This window comes from Salvelinus sp. IW2-2015, linkage group LG3, assembly GCF_002910315.2.
Source record: "Salvelinus sp. IW2-2015 linkage group LG3, ASM291031v2, whole genome shotgun sequence".
Taxonomy (NCBI): Eukaryota; Metazoa; Chordata; class Actinopteri; order Salmoniformes; family Salmonidae; genus Salvelinus; species Salvelinus sp. IW2-2015.
Window position 1 is genome coordinate 7,756,991 of NC_036840.1, and position 22,855 is coordinate 7,779,845.

General features: G+C 44.9%; 1 protein-coding gene across 1 annotated transcript in view; it reads right to left on the reverse strand.

The window, feature by feature from the left end:
* LOC111950070 (protein O-mannosyl-transferase TMTC1-like) overlaps window positions 1-22,855 on the reverse strand; it is a 38,837-nt gene that overhangs the window by 10,289 nt on the left and 5,693 nt on the right. The window contains exons 3-4 of the mRNA XM_023967418.2: window positions 15,690-15,763; window positions 15,370-15,546 (exon numbers count right to left, since the gene is read on the reverse strand). Of these exons, the coding sequence (XP_023823186.1) occupies window positions 15,370-15,546; window positions 15,690-15,763 (251 nt within the window). The remainder of the gene's footprint in view (window positions 1-15,369; window positions 15,547-15,689; window positions 15,764-22,855) is intronic.

Consider the following 22,855-nt stretch of genomic DNA (forward strand, 5'->3'; position numbering starts at 1 on the left):
TGCAGAGAATATCATACTCCCTGCTGCGATTGATWMGTACATTAAAATCTTGGGAGAGTCAGCCGCCAACAAACTTAAAACCATCCCACTATCCAATGAAACCATGAGGAGGAGAATCCAGGACATGTCTGAGGACATAACACGCCAGACATCATAGAGCATTAGTGCAAATGGCCATTACGCACTGCAGCTTGATGAATCCACAGATGTGGCTAACCATGCCATTCYAATGGTCTATGTCAGACACCAACTCTGCAGAGCCTGTCTTTAACACAATGGATATGTACCTGGGCTCCGTGGSACAGGCCTGGGATGCGTGCGTCGACGTGACCACTGATGGGGCAGCTGCCATGACGGGAAAGCACTCCGGGGTAGTAAAGCGGATCCTGGAGATAGCACCGAGGGCGACGTGGAACTACTGCTTCCTACACAGTAGTGTGGGCAGCGAAGCACATGGTGCCTGAGATCCACAACACTCTCCAGGATGTGATCGAGTGTGTCAACTATATGAAAAAGAGTTTCATGAAAAGCAGGTGTTTCCAGGCCTTCTGTAGGGATATGGTGAGGGAGCACCAGCAGGTGCTTTATCATGCAGAGGTCTGCTGGCTTTCCAGGGGTAAAGTGGTGGGTCACTTTTATGAGCTTCGAGCAGAGATWGCTGCGTTTCTTTCYGAAAACATGTAATCGCTGGCGGACTGAGTATGCGCTTCCCGGAAATGACACTGCCAAAGTTCTGGAGCAGCGTAATGGGAGCGTATCCTGTTCTCGTCTGTCATGCAATCAGAATCATGCTACCGTTCAGAGCTACAGTTGAAGTCGGAGGTTTACATACACCTTAGCCAAATACATTTAAACTCAGTTTTCCACAATGCCTGACATTTAATCCAAGTAACAATTCCCTGTTTTAGGTCAGTTAGGATCACCACTTTATTTTAAGACTGTGAAATGTCAGAATAATAGTAGAGAGAATTATTTATTTCAGGATTTATTTGTTTCATCACATTCCCAGTGGGTCAGAAGTTTACATACACTCAATTAGGATTTGGTAGCATTGCCTTTAAATTGTTTAATTTAGGTCAAACGCTTTGGGTAGCCTTCCACAAGCTTCCCACAATAAGTTGGGTGAATTTGGCCCATTCCTCATGACAGAGCTGGTGTAACTGAGTCATGTTTGTAGGCCTCCTTGCTCGCACACGCTTTTTCAGTTCTGCCCACAAATTTTCTATAGGATTGAGGTCATGGCTTTGTGATGGCCACTCCAATACCTTGACCTTGTTGTCCTTAAGCCATTTTGCCACAACTTTGGAAGTATGCTTGGGGTCATTGTCCATTTGGAAGACCCATTTGCGACCAAGCTTCCTGACTGATGTCTTGAGATGTTGCTTCAATATACCCACATCATTTTCCTTGCTCATGATGCCATCTATTTTGTGAAGTGCACCAGTCCCTCCTGCAGCAAAGCACCCCCAAAACATGATGCTGCCACCCCCGTTCTTCACGGTTGGGATGGTGCAAGCCTRCCCCTTTTTCCTCCAAACATAACGATGGTCATTATGGCCAAACAGTCATATTTTTCTTTCATCAGACCAGAGGACATTTCTCCAAAAAGTACGATCTTTGTCCTCATGTGCAGTTGCAAACCATAGTCTGGCTTTTTTATGGCGGTTTTGGAGCAGTGGCTTCTTCCTTGCTGAGCGGCCTTTCAGGTTATGTCGATATAGGACTCGTTTTACTGTGGATATAGATACTTTTGTACCCGTTTCCTGCAGCATCTTCACAAGGTCCTTTGCTGTTGTTCTGGGATTGATTTGCACTTTTCACACCAACGGGGGCGTCATTGTGGTCTATATTCAGAACCACATTCCTGTAAAGCTTAGACAGGATCTCATGTCAAATACTGTTGAAGTAATATGGCTACAGGTTAATCTGCCTCACCTAAAGCCCATTCTTGTGGGAAGCTGCTATAGACCACCAAGAGCTAACAGTCGGTATCTGGATAATATGTGTGAAATTCTTGATAATGTATGTGATATCAACAGAGAAGTATATTTTCTTGGTAATTTAAATATTGACTGGTTTTCATCAAGCTGCCTACTCAAGAAAAAGCTTCAAACTGTAACCAGTGCTTGCAACCTTGTTTAAGTTATCAGTCTACCTACCAAGGTAGTTACAAACAGCACAGGAATGAAATCATCAACATGTATTGATCACATCCTTATTAACTCTGCAGAAATGTGATTTGAAGCAGCATCCAAATCCATAAGATGTAGTCATCACAATATAGTAGCCATATCAAGGAAAACCAAAGTTCAAGGCTGGGCCTAATATAGTGTAAGAGGACATACAAGAAGTTCTGTATTGATTCTTATGTTGATTAAGTAAAGAATATTTGCTGGTCTGTGGTGTGTAATGAGGAGACGCTGCACTTGACACATTTATTAAATTGCTTATTCCAGTTACTAATAAGCATGCACCCATTAAGAAAATGAATAAAAACTGTTAAATCGCTTTGGGATGAGGAATTGAAAAATTGTATGGTTGAGAGGGATGAAGCAAAAGGTATGGCAAATAAGTCTGGCAGCCCAATCAATTGGCAAACGTACTGCACATTAAGAAATCAGGTGACTAAACTAAATAAAATATACTATGAAACAAAAATAAATGATATAAATAATGATAGTAAAACGCTTTGGAGCACCTTAAATAAACATTTGGGAAAAAGGGCAAACTCGGCTTCATCATTCATTGAATCAGTTGGCTCATTCATCACAAAACCCACGATGTCGCCAACTACTTTAATGACTTTTTCATTGGCAAGTTAAGCAAACTTAGGCATGACATGCCAGCAACAAAACGCTGACACTACTTATCCAAGTATATCTGACCAAATTATGATAGACAAGCATTGTACTTTTGAATTACGTAAAGTGAGTGTGGAAGAGGTGAAATAATTATTGTTGTCTATCAACAATGACAAGCCACCGGGGTCTGACAATCTGGATGGAAAATTACTGAGGATAGTAGCAGACGATATTGACACTTAAATTATCCATTACTTCAATTTAAGCCAACTAGAAAGTGTGCGCCCTCAGGCCTGGAGGGAAGCAAAAGTCATTCCGCTACCCAAGAATTGTAACGCCCCCTTTACTGGCTCAAATAGCCGACCAATCAGCCTGTTACCGACCCTTAATAAACTTCTGAAAATAATTGTGTTTGATACAATGCTATTTTACAGTAAACAAATTGACAACAGACTTTCATCACGCTGATAGGGAAGGACATTCAACAAGCACAGCACTTACACAATTGAATGATGATGATTGGCTGAGAGATATTGATGATGAAAAGATTGTGGGGGCTGTTTTGTTATATTTCATTGTGGCTTTTGACATTATTGATCATAGTCTGCTGCTGGTAAAAAGTATGTGTTATGGCTTTACTCCCCTGCTATATTGTGGATATCGCAGACCAACTGGCAAGTGTCATCCCTAACATGTTGAACCTCTCCCTGACCGAGTCTGTAATACCTACATGTTTCAAACACACCACCATAGTCACTGTGCCCAAGAAAGCGAAGGTAACCAGCCTAAATGATTACCGCCCTGTAGCACTCACGGCGGTCGCCATGAAGTGCTTTGAAAGGCTGGTCATCGCTCACATCAACACCATCATGCCGGAAACCCTAGACTCACTCCAATTCACATAAAGCCCCAACAGATCCACAGATGACACAATCTCAATCACACTCCACACTGCCCTTTCCCACCTGGACAAAAGGAAAACGTATGTGAGAATGCTGTTCATTGACTACAGCTCAGCGTTCAACACGATAGTGCCCACAAAGCTCATCACTAAGCTAAGGACCCTGGGACTAAACACCTCCCTCTGCAACTGCATCCTGGACTTCCTGACGGGCCACCCCCAAGTGGTAAGGGTAGGTAACAACACATCTGCCACACTGACCCTCAACACTGGGGCCCCTCAGGGGTGTGTGCTTAGTCCCCTCCTATACTCCCTGTTCACCCAAGACTGTGTGGCCAAGCARGACTCCAATACCATCATTACGTTTTCGGAAGACGCAACAGTGGAAGGCCTGATCACCGTTACTTCCGGTGCCGACAGAGATGGCCGCCTCGCTTCACATTCCTAGGAAACTATGCAGTATTTAGTTTTTTTGTGTTATTTCTTATATTGTTACCCCAGGAAATCTTAGGTTTTATTACATACAGTCGGGAGAAACTATTAGATATAAGAGCAACGTCGATTCACCAACATTACGACTTTCCCGAAGCGGATCCTCTGTTTGGCCCACCACCCAGGACAATGGATCGGATCCCAGCCGGCGACCCAAAACAACGGCGACGCAGAAGGGGCAGACGGAGCGGTCTTCTGGTCAGGCTTCGTAGACGGGCACATTGCGCACCGCTCCCGAGCAAACTACTCGCCAATGTCCAATCTCTTGACAACAAGGTAGACGAAATCCGAGCAAGGGTTGCCTTCCAGAGAGACATCAGAGACTAACGTTCTTTGTTTCACGGAAACATGGCTCACTCGAGACACGCTATCGGAGTCGGTACAGCCACCTGGTTTCTTCACACATTGCGCCGACAGAAACAAGCATCTCTCTGGTAAGAAGAAGGGCGGGGGTGTATGCCTTATGATTAACGAGACGTGGTGTGATAATAACAACATACAGGAACAAGTCCTTTTGTTCACCTGACTTAGAATTCCTCACAATCAAATGCCGACCGCATTATCTACCAAGAGAATTATCTTCGATCATAATCGTGTATATTCCCCCCCAAGCAGACACATCGACGGGCCTGAAAGATCTTCATTTGACTCTATGTAAACTGGAAACCACATATCCTGAGGCTGCATTTATTGTAGCGGGAGATTTTAAACAAGGCTAATCTGAAAACAAGGCTCCCTAAATTTTATCAGCATATCGATTGCGCGACCCGGGCTGGCAAAACCCTGGATCATTGTTATTCTAACTTCCATGACGCATATAAGGCTCTCCCCCGCCCCCCTTTCAGAAAAGCTGACGACTCCATTTTGTTGCTCCCAGCCTATAGACAGAAACTAAAACAGGAAGCACCCGTGCTCAGGTCTGTTCAACGCTGGTCCGACCAATCAGATTCCACGCTTCAAGATTGCGTCGATCACGTGGACTGGGATATGTTCCGCATAGCATCGAACAACAACATTGATGAATACGCTGATTCGTTGAGCGAGTTTATTAGCAAGTGCATCGGTGATGTTGTACCCACAGCGTCTATTAAAACATTCTCCAACCAGAAACCGTGAATTGATGGAGTATTRGCGCCATCAACCTCGCCCTGTGCAACTGGGTCCTGGACTTCCTGACGGGCCGCCCCAGGTGGTGGGGGTAGTTAACAACATCTCCACCCCACTGATCCTCAACACTGGGGCCCCACAAGGGTGCGTTCTCAGCCCTCTCCTGTACTCCCTGTTCACCCATGACTGTGTGGCCATGCATGCCTCCAATTCAATCATCAAGTTTGCAGACGACACCACAGTGGTAGGCTTGATTACCAACAACGACGAGACGGCCTACAGGGAGGAGGTGAGGGCCCTCGGAGTGTGGTGTCAGGAAAATAACCTCACACTCAACGTCAACAAAACAAAAGGAGATGATTGTGGACTTCAGGAAACAGCAGAGGGAGCACCCCCCTATCCACAGACGGGACAGTAGTGGAGAGGGTGGAAAGTTAAGTTTCTCGGCGTACACATCACAGACAAACTGAAATGGTCCACCCACACAGACAGCGTGGTGAAGAAGGCGCAGCAGCGCAAAAACACTCAAACTTTTACAGATGCACAATCGAGGACATCCTGTCAGGCTGTATCACTGCCTGGTATGGCAACTTCTCCACCCACAACCGTAAGGCTCTCCAGAGGATAGTGAGGTCTGCACAACGCATCACCGGGGGCAAACTACCTGCCCTCCAGGACACCTACACCACCCGATCACCCGATGTCACAGGAAGGCCAAAAAGAACATCACAACAACCACCCGAGCCACTGCCTGTTCACCCCGCAATCATCCAGAAGGCGAGGTCAGTACAGGTGCATCAACGTGGGGACCGAGAGACTGAAAAGCAGCTTCTATCTCAAGGCCATCAGACTGTTAAACAGCCATCACTAACACTGCGTGGCTGCTGCCAACATACTGACTCTACTTTAGCTACTTTAATAATGGAAAAATTGATGTAATAAATGTATCACTAGCCACTTTAAACAATGCCACTTTATATAATGTTTACATACCCTACATTACTCATATCATATGTATATACTGTACACTATACCATCTACTGCATCTTGCCTATGCCGTTCGGCCATCACTCATTCATAWATGTTTATGTACATATTCTTATTCATTCCTTTACACTTGTGTGTATAAGGTAGTTGTGAAATTGTTAGGTTAGATTACTTGTTAGATATTACTGCATGGTCGGAACTAGAAGCACAAGCATTTCGCTACACTCGCATTAACATCTGCTAACCATGTGTATGTGACAAATAAAATTTGATTTGGTTTTTTGACAGCCTATACAGAGGGAGTCAAAGACCTGGCAATGTGGTGCCAGGACAAAGGAGCTGGTTGTGGACAATAGGAAAAGTAGGGCCGAACAGGACCCCATTAACATTGACGGGGCTGAAGTGGAGCGGGAGGAGAGTTTCAAGTTCCTTGGTGTCCACATCACCAACGAACTATCATGGTCCAAACACACCAAGACAGTTGTAAAGAGGGCACGACAACACCTTTTCCCCCTCAGGAGACTGAAAAGATTTGGCATGGGTCCCCAGATCCTCAAAATTACACAACTGCACCACCGAGAGCATCCTGGCCAGTTGCATCACCGCCTGGTATGACAACTGCTCGGCCTCTGACAGTAAGGCGCTACAGAGGGTAGTGCCTATGGCCCAGTACATCACTGGGGCCAAGCTTCCTGACATCCAGGATCTATATACTAGGTGGTGTCAGAGGAAGGCATAAAAAATTGTCAAAGACTCCAGTCACCCAAGGCATAGACTGTTCCTGTTCTCTCTACTGCTGGACGGGAAGCAGTATCGGAGCGCCAAGTCTAGGACCAAAAGGCTCCTTAAGAGCTTCTACCCCCAAGCCATAAGACTGCTGAACATTTAATCAAAACGTCATCRAGACTATTTATATTGACGCCCCCACTTTGTTTTTACACTGCTGCTTCTCGCTGTTTATTATCTATGCACAGTCACTTTACAAATTACCTCGACTAACCTGTACCCCCACACATTGACTCAGCARCCGTACCCCCTGTATATAGCCTCACTATTGTTGTCATTTTCTTGTGTTACTTTTTGATAAAAAAAWTTTTTATGACTTTAGTTTATTTAGTAAATATTTACTACACTCTATTTCTTGAAGTGCATTGTTGGTTAAGGGCTTGTAAGTATTTCACTATAAGGTCTACACCTGTTGTACTAGGCGCATGCAACAAATGAAATTTGATTTGATTCGTCGCACCTAGACTACTGTTCAGTAGTGTGGTCAGGTGCCACAAAGAGGGACTTAAGAAAATTGCAGTTGGCTCAGAACAGGGCAGCTGGCCCTAAATGTACATGGAGAGCTAACATTAATGATAAGCATGTCAATTTCTCATCACTTGTTTTTGTAAGAAGTGTTGACAAGCTGAATGTACCGAGCGGTCTGTTTAAACTACTAGCACACAGCTCAGACACACATGCATACCCCACAATACATGGCACCAGAGGTCTCTTCACAATCCCCAAGTCCAGAACAGACTATGGGAGGCGCACAGTATGACATAGAACCATGACTGATGCACGCAGTGGTAAATTCAATTGATTCGTCATGATTTGGAAAGGCACACACACCTGTCTATATAAGGTTCCACAGCTGTAAGTGCATGTCAGAGCAAAAACCAAGCCATGAGGTAGAAGGAATTGTCTGTAGAGCTCCGAGACAGGATTGTGTCGTGGAACAGATCTGGGGAAGGGTACCAAAAACATTCTGCAGCATTGAAGGTCCCCAAGAATATAGTGGCCTCCATCATTCTTAAATGGAAGAAGTTTGGAACCACCAAGACTCTTCCTAGAGCTGGCTGCCCGGCCAAACTAAGCAATAGGGGGAGACGGGCCTTCGTCAGGGAGGTGACCTAGAACGCGATGGTCACTCCGACAGAGCTCTAGAGTTCCTCTGTGGAGACGGCAGAACCTTCCAGAAGGACAACCATCTCTGCAGCACTTCACCAATCAGGTCTTTATTGTAGAGTGGCCAGACGGAAGCCACTCCTCAGTAAAAGGCACTTGACAGCCCACTTTGAGTTTGTCAAAAGGCATCTAAAGACTCTCAGACCATGAGAAACAAGATTCTCTGGTCTGATGAAACCAAGATTGAACTCTTTGGCTTGAATGCCAAACGTCACGTCTGGAGGCAACCTGGCACCATCCCTACGGTGAAGCATGGTGGTGGCAGCATCATGGTGTGGGGATATTTTTCAGCGGCAGGGACTCGGAGACCATTCAGGATCGAGGCAAAGATGAACGGAGCAACGTACAGAGAGATCCTTGATGAAAACCTGCTCCAGAGAGCTCAGGACCTCAGACTGGGGTGACGGTTCACCTTCAACAGGACAACGCCCCTAAGCACACAGCCAAGACAACACAGGAGTGGCATTGAGACAAGTCTCTGAATGTCCTTGAGTGGCCCAGCCAGAGCCCGGACTTGAACCCGATCTAACATTTCTGGAAACACCTGAAAATAGCTGTGCAGCAACGGCTCCCCATCCAACCTGACAACTTGAGTGGATCTGCAGAGAAGAACGGGAGAAACTCCCCAAATACAGGTGTGCCAAGCTTGTATCATTATACCCAAGAAGACTTGAGGCTGTAATCGCTGCCTAAGGTGCTTCAACAAAGTACTGAGTAAAAGGTCTGAATACTTATGTAAATGTATGTTAATTTCTTTTTATTCGAAAAAATGTCAAAAAAATGTTTTTGCTTTGTCATTATGGGGTATTGTGTGTAGATTGATGAGTGAAAAAACAGTTTAATCAATTTTAGAATAAGGTTGTAACGTAACAAAATGTGGAAAAAGTCAAAAAGTCTGAATACTTTCAGAATGCACTGTGTGTAGTGGTTTAATAATGTACTGTCTTTAGTTTTATATGTAATGTAAGTGTTTTAATGTGTTTGGACACCAGGAAGAGTAGCTGCTGCCTTGCTGCTGCCTACAGAAAAACACTGAGCAGATCTCCCAATTAGACATGCCCTGACAGCCTACCGAGTCATGTAAGCTACCCAGCAGGGCACACACACTAGCACTATCTCCAGTGCCCCATTTCATGGGGACAGACAGACTCACTTCAGAGGCTTCTTCACGTTCTAGAAGTTTCAAAGGGTTCTGTCTGAGTAAATATAATCTTCAAAGTATTTCATCTCAAAAGAACTCACAGAAACATCAAAATACATATCTCCAACACACATTTACACAAGGACACACACACACACACACACTTCAGGGACTTATTTTATACTCCGTCTCATCATAATCATCATTTCCATCATCATCAACTTTTTAAACCAACTTTTTTTTAACACACACATAAAAACACACCAACAAAATCCCTTGGGATAATTGTGCCACATGCACTGACTACAAAGACTCCTCTGAGGGGAGCGAAAATGTGTCACAATAGACATCGTGTGAGTTCCTCTGTCAATTAGAGGTCTCTTCAGAAGTACAAGCAAGGCAGGGGGAGCAGAACACCTACGGAAAGCCACAGAGATCATTCCTAACAAGAAACACAACTCACAGCTGTGAACCTCCCCTGAAGAATGAGGGACAAAGCCCCAAATTGAACACACTCTATCATAAATACAGCAGATACACACACACACACACAAACTTGCATTAAGTTGTGTAGGTATGCAGGTTTATGGAGAGATCGACTCAGAGTTGAACTCTCTGATCAGCCATATGCTTTCACTCATACCCTACAACACACACACACACTCCTCCGTCAAGAACCCCCTCTGGACCCCAGCTCGCTCTGTTTGAATATTTTTAAAGCAGAGGGCCCCAGTCAGAAACACATAACCCAGTGTGATGGGCCCCTRATATCTCCTAGCCCGTCTGTAAACATGCCTGGAGAAGATGACATTATCGGGCAGAGCTAACACAGACCTAATGGAGATGGAGGAGGGCTAACTCACAGGGCAGAGACACGTCCCATAAACACTGTCTACGGCTGTGTTTCAAATGGCACCGTATTAACCATATAGTACACTCTCTGTATAAGGTAGACTCTGCTTATAGTGAATATAGTGGTCAACTATTTATAGTGATTAAATTCTCCTGCACGGATGTGAACACTGTATGAGGAGTTCTCTGTATTTCCATACGCAGGGCACTTTTAGCACGGCATACACAGTACATAAGGATGCTTGGAATAAGAGCATGCAGTGTGATAAATGTACTGTAACTGTAGTGTAAAATACTGTGCTCTCAACCCAGACAGGAAGGGTTAAAACATCTGTACTCCCATCCGATTGGCTGCTCTCCAGTTGTGTGGGCCAGCGATAAACGGGTGCCAAACAAATTAGGCAGGAGAYAAAAAGCTCACCCCAACAAAAATCCCCAGACATCTTTTTGATAAGGCATTTACAAAACAATCTCCCAATTAGTGTTCAGACCCCTGGTCTGTGTGTGTGTGTGTGTGTGGGGGGTGGGGGGCCTATGTGTTGAATATTTGAATGACAATGCAGGGCAATCATCCATCTAAAAACAGGCCCTCACACCCCACTGGGCCAGATACACCGGAGAAAGACGTGATGGCTATCACTCTGACATTATTTTGCTCTCTTCATCTTTCTCTCTCTCCTATTCCCTCTGTCGCTATCTCACTCACTCTCTCTGCCTTTCTCCTCGCTCACTCTTTTCCGTCACTCTCTGTGCCTCCTCTCTGTTGCATGCTCCCTTTCTTTCTCTCATCCCTCATTGTCTTTCTCTCCCTCCATTGTCAGGATGGCTTGTTTAAAATCACAGTTCCGGACCGCTTATCACCAGAGTATGTGAACAGAACTGGAGCGAAGCGAAGAGTGCCCAATTTGACTGGAGCGCAGAGTGAGATTACAAAAAGGCTGGAGGGTCGGCCTTCTCGCCTGCTTCAATTTCGCTCCAGTAGCGTTCACTTCATGAGCTCAGGGCATGCCTGGCCCAGCATGCATTTGTAGTCTACTTGTGTGCTGCTAAAGCCCCTTGCTTTAACTACTGTCATGGAGTTCGCTAAATATTTCCATAAAGAAACTGATAAAACACACAGGTGCTAAATCAAGGTGACTTACAAAGATGAGGACCAAGAGCAAGAGTGGGATTGCGGTGATGTAATGTCCACAACTAAAGAATCATTGTCTAATCTGAAAAGACACTTATCCTGAAAGCATGATGGTGAACTTACTACGTGCACATGCTAAAAGAAAGGAATGAGGTGAGTAGCTAATTAAGTGTTGCATTGTAGCAAACTACTTACAAACTAAAAATCTGATCTCTTAAAAGTTTTGTTCATTTTTGTTCTATTATCTATATAATAGGCCATAATTGATTTTGGCCCAATCGGCCGGGCATATGCCCCCTTTCAAGGKGCTTTCTGTTTTGATTGGTTTATTTTGCCTAAAAACCTTTTGGCCTACCTATAGACATTTTTATAAACAACTCTGCATCTCCGCCCAGCTTGGCAAGAGTGGTCAAAAGGGTGTTTAGCATCTCCAGTGGCTCTGAAAGCGCGGAGAGGATGCTCTCTGCTACTGGCCTGACCATCACATGAGCCGGATGCCACAAACTGGTTAAACTTGTGTTTCTAAAAATGAATTCAAAAAAGGCACTGAGCCTAATAAAACATTTTTCATTTAAAATTTGGATTTAATGATTTAATACAACAAAATGTTGTTTAAATTGGGAAACGCTTTATGTCCCTACCAGCGTATTGTGTCGCACTTGCAAATGTTTCACAATGTATTTCTTTGTCGGCTATAGCCTTGAAATAACTGAAATAATATAGCCAGAGTCATTCCTTTTCATTCCTTCTTAGGCTCCCTGTCTGGCTCCTGACCTATTTAGAGTGTTATATGCGGTTTAATATGACATGTAGCCAATTTAAAATTATGACATTCACCTTTTCATGTTTATCAAAATAGCCTACTTTTCATTCCAAATCATATGGTTTGGTTTCAATACTTCAAAACCAAATGGTAGGTCCAAGTAGTCACAAAAATAGATAGGTGTTGGTTAAATTGTGATTTTAATAAATGGAGCGAATTTGTGGCGTCATTTTTTTCCCCCTGTGAGCGCAGACCGGTTTTTAGCAGCACGGTTGGAAAGAACTTGGAGCGGTGAGCTAGCAACACTCCCTTAGCGATGAGCGGGATTTCCCACCGCTCAACACCGTTCACATACCCTGCTTATCACAGACAGGTCTCCTAACAGGCAAGAGAGCTGTGGCCCAAGGGCTCTCATTACAGAGAGGAGACAGAGTGCACACACACACACACAGAGCACACACACACATACTATCTCCATCTTGCTCTCCCTCCTTAATTCCTTCCCTCTTGCTCTCTCTCTCTCTCTCTATTTTCCCTCCCACTCCCTCCCTCAGTTCTATCAGTTAGTCCAGCCTGTAGATACATGAACAGCTGTTGGTGTTTAATTAAGGGCCAAATTAAATCAGCATCTATTAAATCTTCCCAGCGTATCAAAGAGCCAGGCACAGGACAGGCGTGGGGAGAGATCTAACGCACCCCCAACATATCACTAACCTATCTCCAACGCATATCTAATGCATGTTGACAGCTACTGCAGTCCAGAACAAAGGGCGACCGGAGGGAAGAGGGAGAGAGGGGGGGGGGGGGGGGGGACGAGAGATGGAGGGGGCGGAAAGAGAGAGGGAGAAGAGAGTGAAAAATGGACAAGAGATAGGAGAGTGAGAGGGACAGAGAGATAGAGAAAGATAGAGCGAAGGAGAGAGGAAAAGCGGGGTTTGGCTGGAAATGCTATTGGATCTTCCTCGCTGAATTCCTGAGACGATCCGCATTTCCTGTTCCCTGGCACCAGTAATCAAAGACAGTACAGTGAGACGAGAAGCCGAAAAGAGTGTGTTTTTCGCTGAATGACTTCTCTCCCTCTCCTCATCCTCTCTCTCTATGCCTTCTGAAACACATCCGTACACATAGTCTCTGTCTCTCCCGTAACAGGGCCTGTGGAGCTCACAGCAGACACATACAACTCTTTTCTGTTCCATCCCTTTCCTGCTGGGTTCATTCACAGATCACAGATCACAGCTTCACTCACACACACACACACACACACACACACACACACACTCTTAGGTCTCCCAAACCCGCAGGCCCCGTGGCAGATCTGGTAGCTTTCAGAGAAGAAATATGCTGTGCGTGCGGTCAAATGAGAGATTCCTCTCTGCACTAACACGCACGCCATCCCTCAGAGAGAGTTCTGTCACCACTGGCTGAGACATGATGGGGCTCTGGGCTTGTCTTTGGGGCTTTAACATACTGCAAAGGATTACACAAAAACACACATACCACACACTCCAACACAACCATTATTCTTTCACATCTGTCTCTCACCCTCTCCCCACACCAATTCATCTCCTCCTCCTTCATCTCCATCGTGGTGTTGTGATGTCATAGCCACACCAAGAGATGGTGGGAGGTTGGTGTGTGGTGAGTAGCAGATTCTACTAGTGATGATGTGGTCTTGGGGGAGGGGATGAGAGAGTCCAAGCCCAGCATCAGTGCTTGGTTTGAGGTAGGACTCAAGACTGCAGTGCCTAGTGGTGTGGTTAGAGGTATGGAACTCCACACATGAAAGAGGGGATGGGGAAGAGGACTGAGGCCAGGAGCGGTTTAGGTGGCTGAGGACATGGAGCAGAGATCAGGGTTGTGGCCCAGGCAGCGGTGCCTGATTGTGGCATAACTCTGGGCGTTCCCTGGTGGGTGGAGGGAATTGAAGTTGTGTGTGCAGTTTGTGTGTGTTTTCTGGCTGGAGACCAAGAGGCATGTTACTGTGCCATGTAAACACACAGCCAGGCAGGAGAGCAGGCCAACACAGCTGTTCGGGTGGTGTGTGTGTGTGTGGTGTGGTGTGTGTGGTGTGTGTGTGTGTGTGTGTGTGTGTGTGTGTGTGTGTCGGGACATAGAACAATAAAACAAGTAAAACACTATTTCCAGCAAAAGTAACAACACTGTACTGTAACTTAGCAACAGAACAGTGTCTTAAAGCTATAGGAGTCAACATTGAAGTCACCACTAACTATTTAGCAGGCAGCTTTAGTCCAGAGCAACAGAGAGAAAAAAACAAAGCCACAAGTAGCAGCATTAGTGCTATACACCATTCATCAGCCAACAGTAGGGGTTAGTGGTGCACTCATTCACTATCAGACCAGTACAGCTGTTGTAATACTACAACAATACTGAAGGCTATTACAGAGGCTTAGCAGTGAGTCTCTATGAGAGGCCTGTAGTCCAGGGCTGTCTGTCAGTGGTAGCACTCTCTCACACACACACACACACACACACACACACACACAGTTTGAGCGCTCCACTGTTATATTAAGAGGTTATATCAGATTAGCATGTCCATCCAGAGGAAGACATAAACAAGAGACACAGGACATGGCTTAGAGAGAGACGATGCCAAGAGTAGATTTCTGGCAGGACGGGGTGTGATGAGCGAACACAAAGAAAAACATCCAAATACTAAGGGACACATTTACACACAGAGAAACACACTCTCACAGACACACACTCTCACTCAAGTCCCACAGCCACACGACTCAATGACAGATGCCTGGGGCAGTTACCCTAACATAACCCCTAATACACACACAAACGTCCCCCCTCACTGTTAAATCCTTTAATGTGTTAGAGGCCAGGCTACTGAACACATGCTAATTCCAGCACATTCCAACACTTAATGGGCTAGAAGCCCTCAAAACATCTGGACCTGGCAGGGTGGACTACACACACACACACACACACACAGCTGTCTATGTAGCAGTAGTTTTCACCCGTCTCTCCCTTCGTCTGAGCCTGTGTTACAATCCTTTGTAATATACACCCCAGAGAGGCAGAATCCAGGACATTCCCATACCAACATTTGGCCATACTGTTACTGTACACACACGTTATTCTGATTCTCTAGATGGTTGATCCACCAAATTAACTGGCTGGCATATAACCAGCTCACACTCATACACACAAGCTGACAATGGTGACAAAGGTCTTCTTAGGCAATCAAGCCATCTTAACACACACAGGACTTACAAGAGGAGGGGCTTGCGGCAGAGCACCAGGGCGTCGTAGAACACACACACCCCGAAGACGGTGATGCCCGTCTCCTTGACCAGCATGGCACAGGTACCCAGCAGCAGACTGGCACCCAGCGCCCACACAGACACAGTGGAGGGCAGACAGTCTGCAGAATCACACACACCCACACTCCTAGAGAGAGAGAGAGAGAGAGAGAAAGAGAGAAAGGGGGGGAGAGAGTGCTATTAAGTAAAGAGAAAATGCCGCCCAGTGTAAAAAAACTCCACACAATCCGCCCTCCATAGTAATGACAGAGAGAGAGAGGGTTTTCTCACCTAATATAGGAGAGAAAGGCCAGGAGGAACAACATGCAGGCCAAGACATCCGCCCTGCCCACGATACCAGACACCTGTAACATACACAGAGTTTGCATTAGTCCTGTGGCTCAGGTGACCCGGACAACCTGTAGACGAGTGACAGAGTAGAGTGGGTGTCCATAGGCAAGTCTATTGTGTTGCTAGGTTACACTGAGACACATAACTCTGTTACATAACACTGTGTTATGGTACAGTCTGTCAGAAAAGGTCCAGAGACAATTCAGGGCAAGTTGGAGATCACAGTACGACATTACTAATTTCTATATATTTACCACAAAGTGCCCTGATGTTTGAGCCTCTTCTCCAAGAGAGAGACCTAGTTAGGTGGCATTACATAAGGTGTGATGTGTTAGCTGGTGATATGTTAGGTTGTGTTATAGTTCTGTTTGGGTCTGGGGTACGTTAAAAACTGCAGACCTCACTGGAACTTAAGTCTCTGCTGCAGCGAGGTAGTTAGTCAGACTGGATGAGCACACTGACAGAGAGATTGAGAGACAGAGAGAGAGAGAGACAGAGACAGAGACAGAGACAGAGACAGAGAGAGAGAGAGAGAGAGAGACTCTGAGAGATGAACTGGGTCAGATAGGAGTTGTGAGATCATAAATCTCAAAACCTCCAGGATAGGAAGACAGAGGGATGGAGAGAGGGAGGGGGTAAGGAGGAGAGAGGAGTGGGATTGCAATAGATGAGGAGGACGGGAAGAAGTAGATTGATTGCCACCCTCCAGAGAGTCTGTAAATATAACAGTTGGGTCCCAGACCCTTTTAATCTAATTGGCAAGACAGCCAACCTCTGTCACTGTGTGTGTGTGTGTGTGTGTGTGTGTGTGTGTGTGTTGTGTGTGTGTGTTGTGTGTGTGTGTGTGTGTGTGTGGGTGTGTGTGTGTGTGTGTGGTGTGTGTGGTTGTGTGTGTGTGTGTGTGTGTGTGTAAGGGTACAGGGACCTCGGTTTGGTCTGCACTGTGAACCCGAATGAATACATACAAAATATATTTAAAAAATACTAGGCCTACACTGCATTGTAGACATTTTTTGTAAATCGGAGCTAAAAAAAACATTTCAGGCTATTCCTAAAAGAAAACTAGAGCCTATGTGCACGTTGTAATCACTACTACAGGCCGAAACTAGTTTTGTGCGATGGCGTGGTCGTTAAACCAGGAGTCTCCATCATCCTTTAAAATCCCCAGTTTGGGAACATTTGGGCTTCCCAGTAGAMTACAACAGCGATAGAGAGAGAGAGTATGTTYCCACTGCTCAACGAGAGTACCCTATGCAGCAGCCAACACATCAAACACGTTGACACATTTACGCAGACATCACCCCAGTATTCCTACCTCCTGAGCAAGATTGAAACGCAAACAATATAACAAAAACCCAACTTAATCTCCCCTCTGCATTCAAGCAGCCCTTCGCAGCTAATGACCGGGCCAACGAAGTTACAAGAGCGATAGGTAGCCTATGTTAATAGCCGTGGATATGAGCCCATTATTGGTGGTTGAGAAGAATGGGGGGGGGTTTCAGCACTTGGTGAAAGTGCTCGAGCCACGCTACGAACTTCGCCCCCATTTCAGAAAACAGCTAGTATCCGCTCTATATAAGCAGGCTAAAGCCGAAGATCTGAATGAATTGGCCAATGACCCTGTGTTGCGCTTACTACAGATGGATGGACCTCCAAGGGCTACTTAACAGTAGGCAGGTTTCCAATGGCCCAGATTTATTCGACAGAAGCAATAACGTTGCGACATGTGTAATGGAAACTGCAGATAAGGAGACATTTTCAAATTATCGACAACATTTTTATCCATTTGACAAGGGTGGATTTTTATTTTGTCTAACTTTATTGTGACAAAATGATGGAAATGTTTTTTTATATATAAATTATGATTGGAGAATAGTTTTGAAGGTACGCGTAAGGTCATCACGTAACTATAAGCTCCACTCTACATTTAATRATAAATGCCTGCTGCTTGCTAACTATAAATATATATATAGGTAGATATTTGTCAAGGATTGTCCTGACTTTCAAGAATACCAGAATTGCTTTTCTGGTTGAACGGCAAGTTTCACCATCCACTTATTTCAGATGTCCAGTAGTGCACTTTCCCAATGGCACGGACCATGGCGATATGCTGGCACGGGATAATTATTAGACCATGGCTAATATTAGTAAATGATTGCATTCTATACATGCTGGCTTTCGCCGGCTATACCTGAGACATGAAACAGATGGGAGGGCATACAGTCTGTCACAAATGTATTCATGCGCAATTTGCCTAAATGGGTAACGGAAACACTTCAACCACAAACAGTTTATTCGACATTGTAGGTTTTTGAAAAAAAAGTTTTGTTTGTTTCTGTGGCGTCATTGCATCCAGCTGTTTTTAAATCGAAAAGATAGTTAAGATAGTTAAATGGAAACGTACCCTAGCAGGCAATTGTCGCATCTATTTTCTATGGAAACGTTGTAATTTTCGAAGAAAAAAATAAAAATAATAATCACTGGACAAGTTAATGGAAACATAGCTAGTGCCCATTGCATTACCCAGGAGTGGGAAATGAGAAGTCGCCTGCTGTGCTACACACACGCCTCCTTCATGAGAGTCACACGAGAGKGCATATTGTTCTCTAACTAAGAAAAAAGTACAGCATAACATGTCTGAGCCATGTTTACATATTGATTTCACTCGCATATTTCACTCATTTGAGTGTTGTTGAGTAATCACTGCCGAATCATTTGTTTTTATTGAATAAAATACAAAGTGTTGGTATTATTCCTGATGGTGCTCTCATTAAGCATTATTTGACTCGTGATCATATATGGAATCAGGAATACCAACACTTTGTATTTCCTAAATTAAGAAAAATGACCTACAGTAACTGTTGGTATTTCATTTTCCTGCTGTAGAAGCTCATCAGTAAAGCAGGGGGAGGAGCCCAGTATCATGTATATTTAATTCATGAGGAAGAAGAGAAGAGTCTTCCACCCTTCCCTGTCCTCACTCTCCTCCCTTTCAACTTCCTCTTCTGTCCCACCCCCCCATCCATTGCCCTTCATCCTTCACTTCCCCCCCTCTGTTCTTTCTCTCCTTTCATCTTCCTCTATCCATCCCTGCCTCCCACTGTGACTGAAGGTGACTCAGCAGTGTCATCTCGTACACACACACACACACACACACACACACACAACACACACACACACACACACACACACACACACACCACAACAACACACACACACACACACACACACACACCACACACACACACACACAACTCTTTACATAATCTCAACTCAAAAACGCTCCCAGCCCTAACACTCACTTAAAATATCTAAATGTCCTACCCATGAGTACCAGCTGTGTGTGTGTGTGTGTGTTGTGCGCACGTGCGTGTGTGCAGTGAGAACCACATATTCTGGTACATTCTGAGCCACACCCTATAAGGCTACAACTGTTTCTAATAGAATGTGCTTTAGAGACCACCCTGCCCTTGGAAAGGTCTAATGGGACATTTGGTACTGATTTACAGTGTTGTGTGTGTGTTTGTGGTGTTGTGTGTGTGTGTGTGTGTTGTTGTGTGTGTGTGTGTGTGTGGTGTGTGTGTGTGTGTGTGGTGTGTGTGTGTTAACTCATGTTAAAAGGAACCACCAGCTTTACATATGTTCTCATGTTCTGAGCAAGAACTTAAACGTTAGCTTTCTTACATGGCACATATTGCACTTTTACTTTCTTCTCAACACTTTGTTTTTTGCATTATTTAACCAAATTGAACATGTTTCATTATTTATTTGAGGCTAAATTGATTTTATTGATGTATTATATAGTTAAAATAAGTGTTAATTCAGTATTGTTGTAATTGTATTATACAAATAAATAAAAAAATAAATATCGACCGATTAATCGTATCGCTTTTTTGGTCCTCCAATAAGTCGTATCAGCGTTGAAAAATCATTAATCGGTCGACCTCTAATCCCTATTACAGTAAAGTACTACCTACCACACACCCCTATACAGTAAAGTAACCATACCACCTACACTACCCTACATACAGTAAAGTACTACCCCTACCACACACCCCTATTACAGTACAGTACTACCCTACACACACCCTACTACAGTAAAGTACTACCCTACCACACACCCCTACTACAGTAAAGTACTACCCTACCACACACCCCTATTACAGTAACAAGTACTACCCTACACACACCCCCTATACAGTAAAGTACTACCCTACCAACACCCCTATTACAGTAAAGTACTACCCTACCACACACCCCTACTACAGTAAAGTACTACCCTACCACACACCCCTACTACAGTAAAGTACTACCCTACCATACATCCCTACTACAGTAAACTTATTTTTGTAACTTATTTTGTACATAATGTTGCCGCTACCATCTCTAATGACCAAAAATAAATTCTAGACATCAGGACTGCGATTACTCACCACGGACTAGCAGAATCCTATTTTTACTTTCACGACTCTGACGAGCCCGACGTGAAGGATACACTGCTTCCTCGGGAACAGGCCCCGATCCCCATGATCTGCGTGAAGAGGAGGCGGAGAAAGAGGGGCCGAAGGTCGGGCTGCCCTCTGAGAATTCGTAGGCGATCGAATAAACCCCCACTTCCCTCCATTCTGCTAGCAAACGTGCAAGTTACACGGAAGATTAATCTACCATTGGGACATTAAAAACTGTAACATCTTATGCTTCAAGGAGTCGTGGCTGAACGACGACAACATCAACATACAGCTGGACGATTATACGATGTACCGGCAGGATAGAACAGCGGCGTCTGGTAACACAAGGTGTGGAGGTCTACGTATTTTTGTAAATAACAGCTTGTGCACGATATCTAAGGAAGTCTCAAGCTATTACTCACCTGAGGTAGAGTATCTCATGATAAGCTATCGACCACACTACCTACCGATAGTTTTCATCTCTATTATTTGTAGCTGTTTACATACCACCACAGTCAGAGGCTGGCACTAAGACAGCATTGAATGAGCTGTATTCCGCCATTAGCAAAAAAGAAAACGCTCACCCGGAGGTGGCGCCTAGTAGCCGGGGACTTAAATGCAGTGAACTTAAATCAGTTTTACCAAATTTCTATCAGCATGGTAAAATATGCAACCAGAGGAAAAAGAACTCTGGACCACCTATACTCCACACACAGAAATACAAAGCTCTCCCTCGCACTCCATTTGGCAAATCTGACCATAATTCTATCCTGTGGTCAGAGGAAGCATGCTAAGCTACAGGACTGTTTTGCTAGCACAGACTGAATATGTTCCAYGATTCCTCCGATGGCATTGAGGAGTACACCACATCAGTCATTGGCTTCATCAATTAGTGTATCGATGACGTCGTCCCCACAGTGACTGTACGTACATATCCCAACCAGAAGCCATGGATTACAGACAGCATCCGCACTGAGCTAAAGGCTAGAGCTGCCACTTTCAAGGAGCGGGACTCTAACCCGGAAGCTTATAAGAAATCCCGCTATGCCCTCGGACGAATCTTCAAAACAGGCAAAGCGTCAATACAGGACTAAGATCAAATCGTACTACACAACCATTACAGACTACAAAGGGAAGCACAGCCAAGAGCTGCCCAGTGACACGAGCCTACCAGACGAGCTAAACTACTTCTATGCTCTCTTCGAGGCAAATAACACTGAAACATACATGAGAGCACCAGCTGTRCCGGAAAACTGTGTGATCACGCTGTCTGCAGCCAATGTCATCTATGCATAGTCACTTTAATAACTCTAACTACATACTACCTCAAATAACCGGTGCCCCCGCACATTGACTCGGTATCGGTACCCCCCTGTATATAGCCTCGCTGTTGTTATTTCACTGCTGCTCTTTAATTACTTGTTACTTTTATTCTTATCTGTATTTTTTTGAAACTGCATTGTTGGTTAGGGGCTCGTAAGTAAGCAGTGCACTGTTGTATTCGGTGCATGTGATTAATAAAATTTGATTTAAAGTACTACCTCACCACACACCCCTACTACAGTAAAGTACTACCCCACCACACATCCCTACTACAGTACTCAGTAATTAGCCTTGTCCAAGCCAGAACGGCCTGGGCCCATCCTGTTTCTGTAGCGTGAGGCAGCTTGATGTACAAGTACACCCCCTGGGCAGGACGCTAGTCAGTACCATACTAATCCTCTTTAACCCAGCACCAAACATGTCCATAAACCTATAGTGATAGACGGTACCTCTGACAGTGGTGACACAATGGTGACAGTGATACACTGAACTGACGGACACAAAGGTGTTTCAATAATAGCTATTGTGTTAACCAGAGCTGCTGTAATAGTAAGTATGGCTCTCCCACCTCTCCACTGCTGTCTCCTGGCCTGCTCTGCTCTACACACACTGGGCTCTGTTCACTGGCACAAACACACACACACAAAACACAGACTACCTCCTTCGAGCCAATTACACAATTTTGCAGGAATTTGAACACAGCTGCAGCTCCCCCACTCTAAACTTAACACGTGGAGAAGAATATACAATACAGCCCAAGGACACAGACCCAAACACATATATCACACACACCACACGCACTCTTTCTCCCTCAGGTCTTCAAAATATGCATTTTCTTAATAACATGGTGTTAAAAGTCAGGAGGAAAATTATTCTATCTACAGTATGGCGTCCCTCATCTCTGTCTGGCCTGTCTTTTCCCTACAGCTAAGACACTCAACAACATCTACTTCGCCATGCCAACCATGTGTGTGCCTAAGTGGACAGTGAGACACACAGACGGTCAGTGGGGTCCCCACATGACCTGACCAGTCTGTCTCAGCAGCCGCCATTGAGAAGAGAGGAGAGTGGGTTGAATAGAGGGCTTTCAGCCTTGAACAGCACCTCCATTCACTGGCTGCAGATCTGAATGACTGCATCTTTATGGCGGCCATATTGGATAGGAAGACCGGGACTGTGTGATGCCAGGAGCTCCACAGAGAGGGTGAGGGATAAGCCACTTTTTAATCTCTGCCTTATTGTGGTGTGTGTGTGTGTCCCTCCTCATCAGTATAAGTGAAGTGAACTCCAGCTGGTCCCCTGGCTAATGACGTAACCGGTTTACTGCACTGAGTT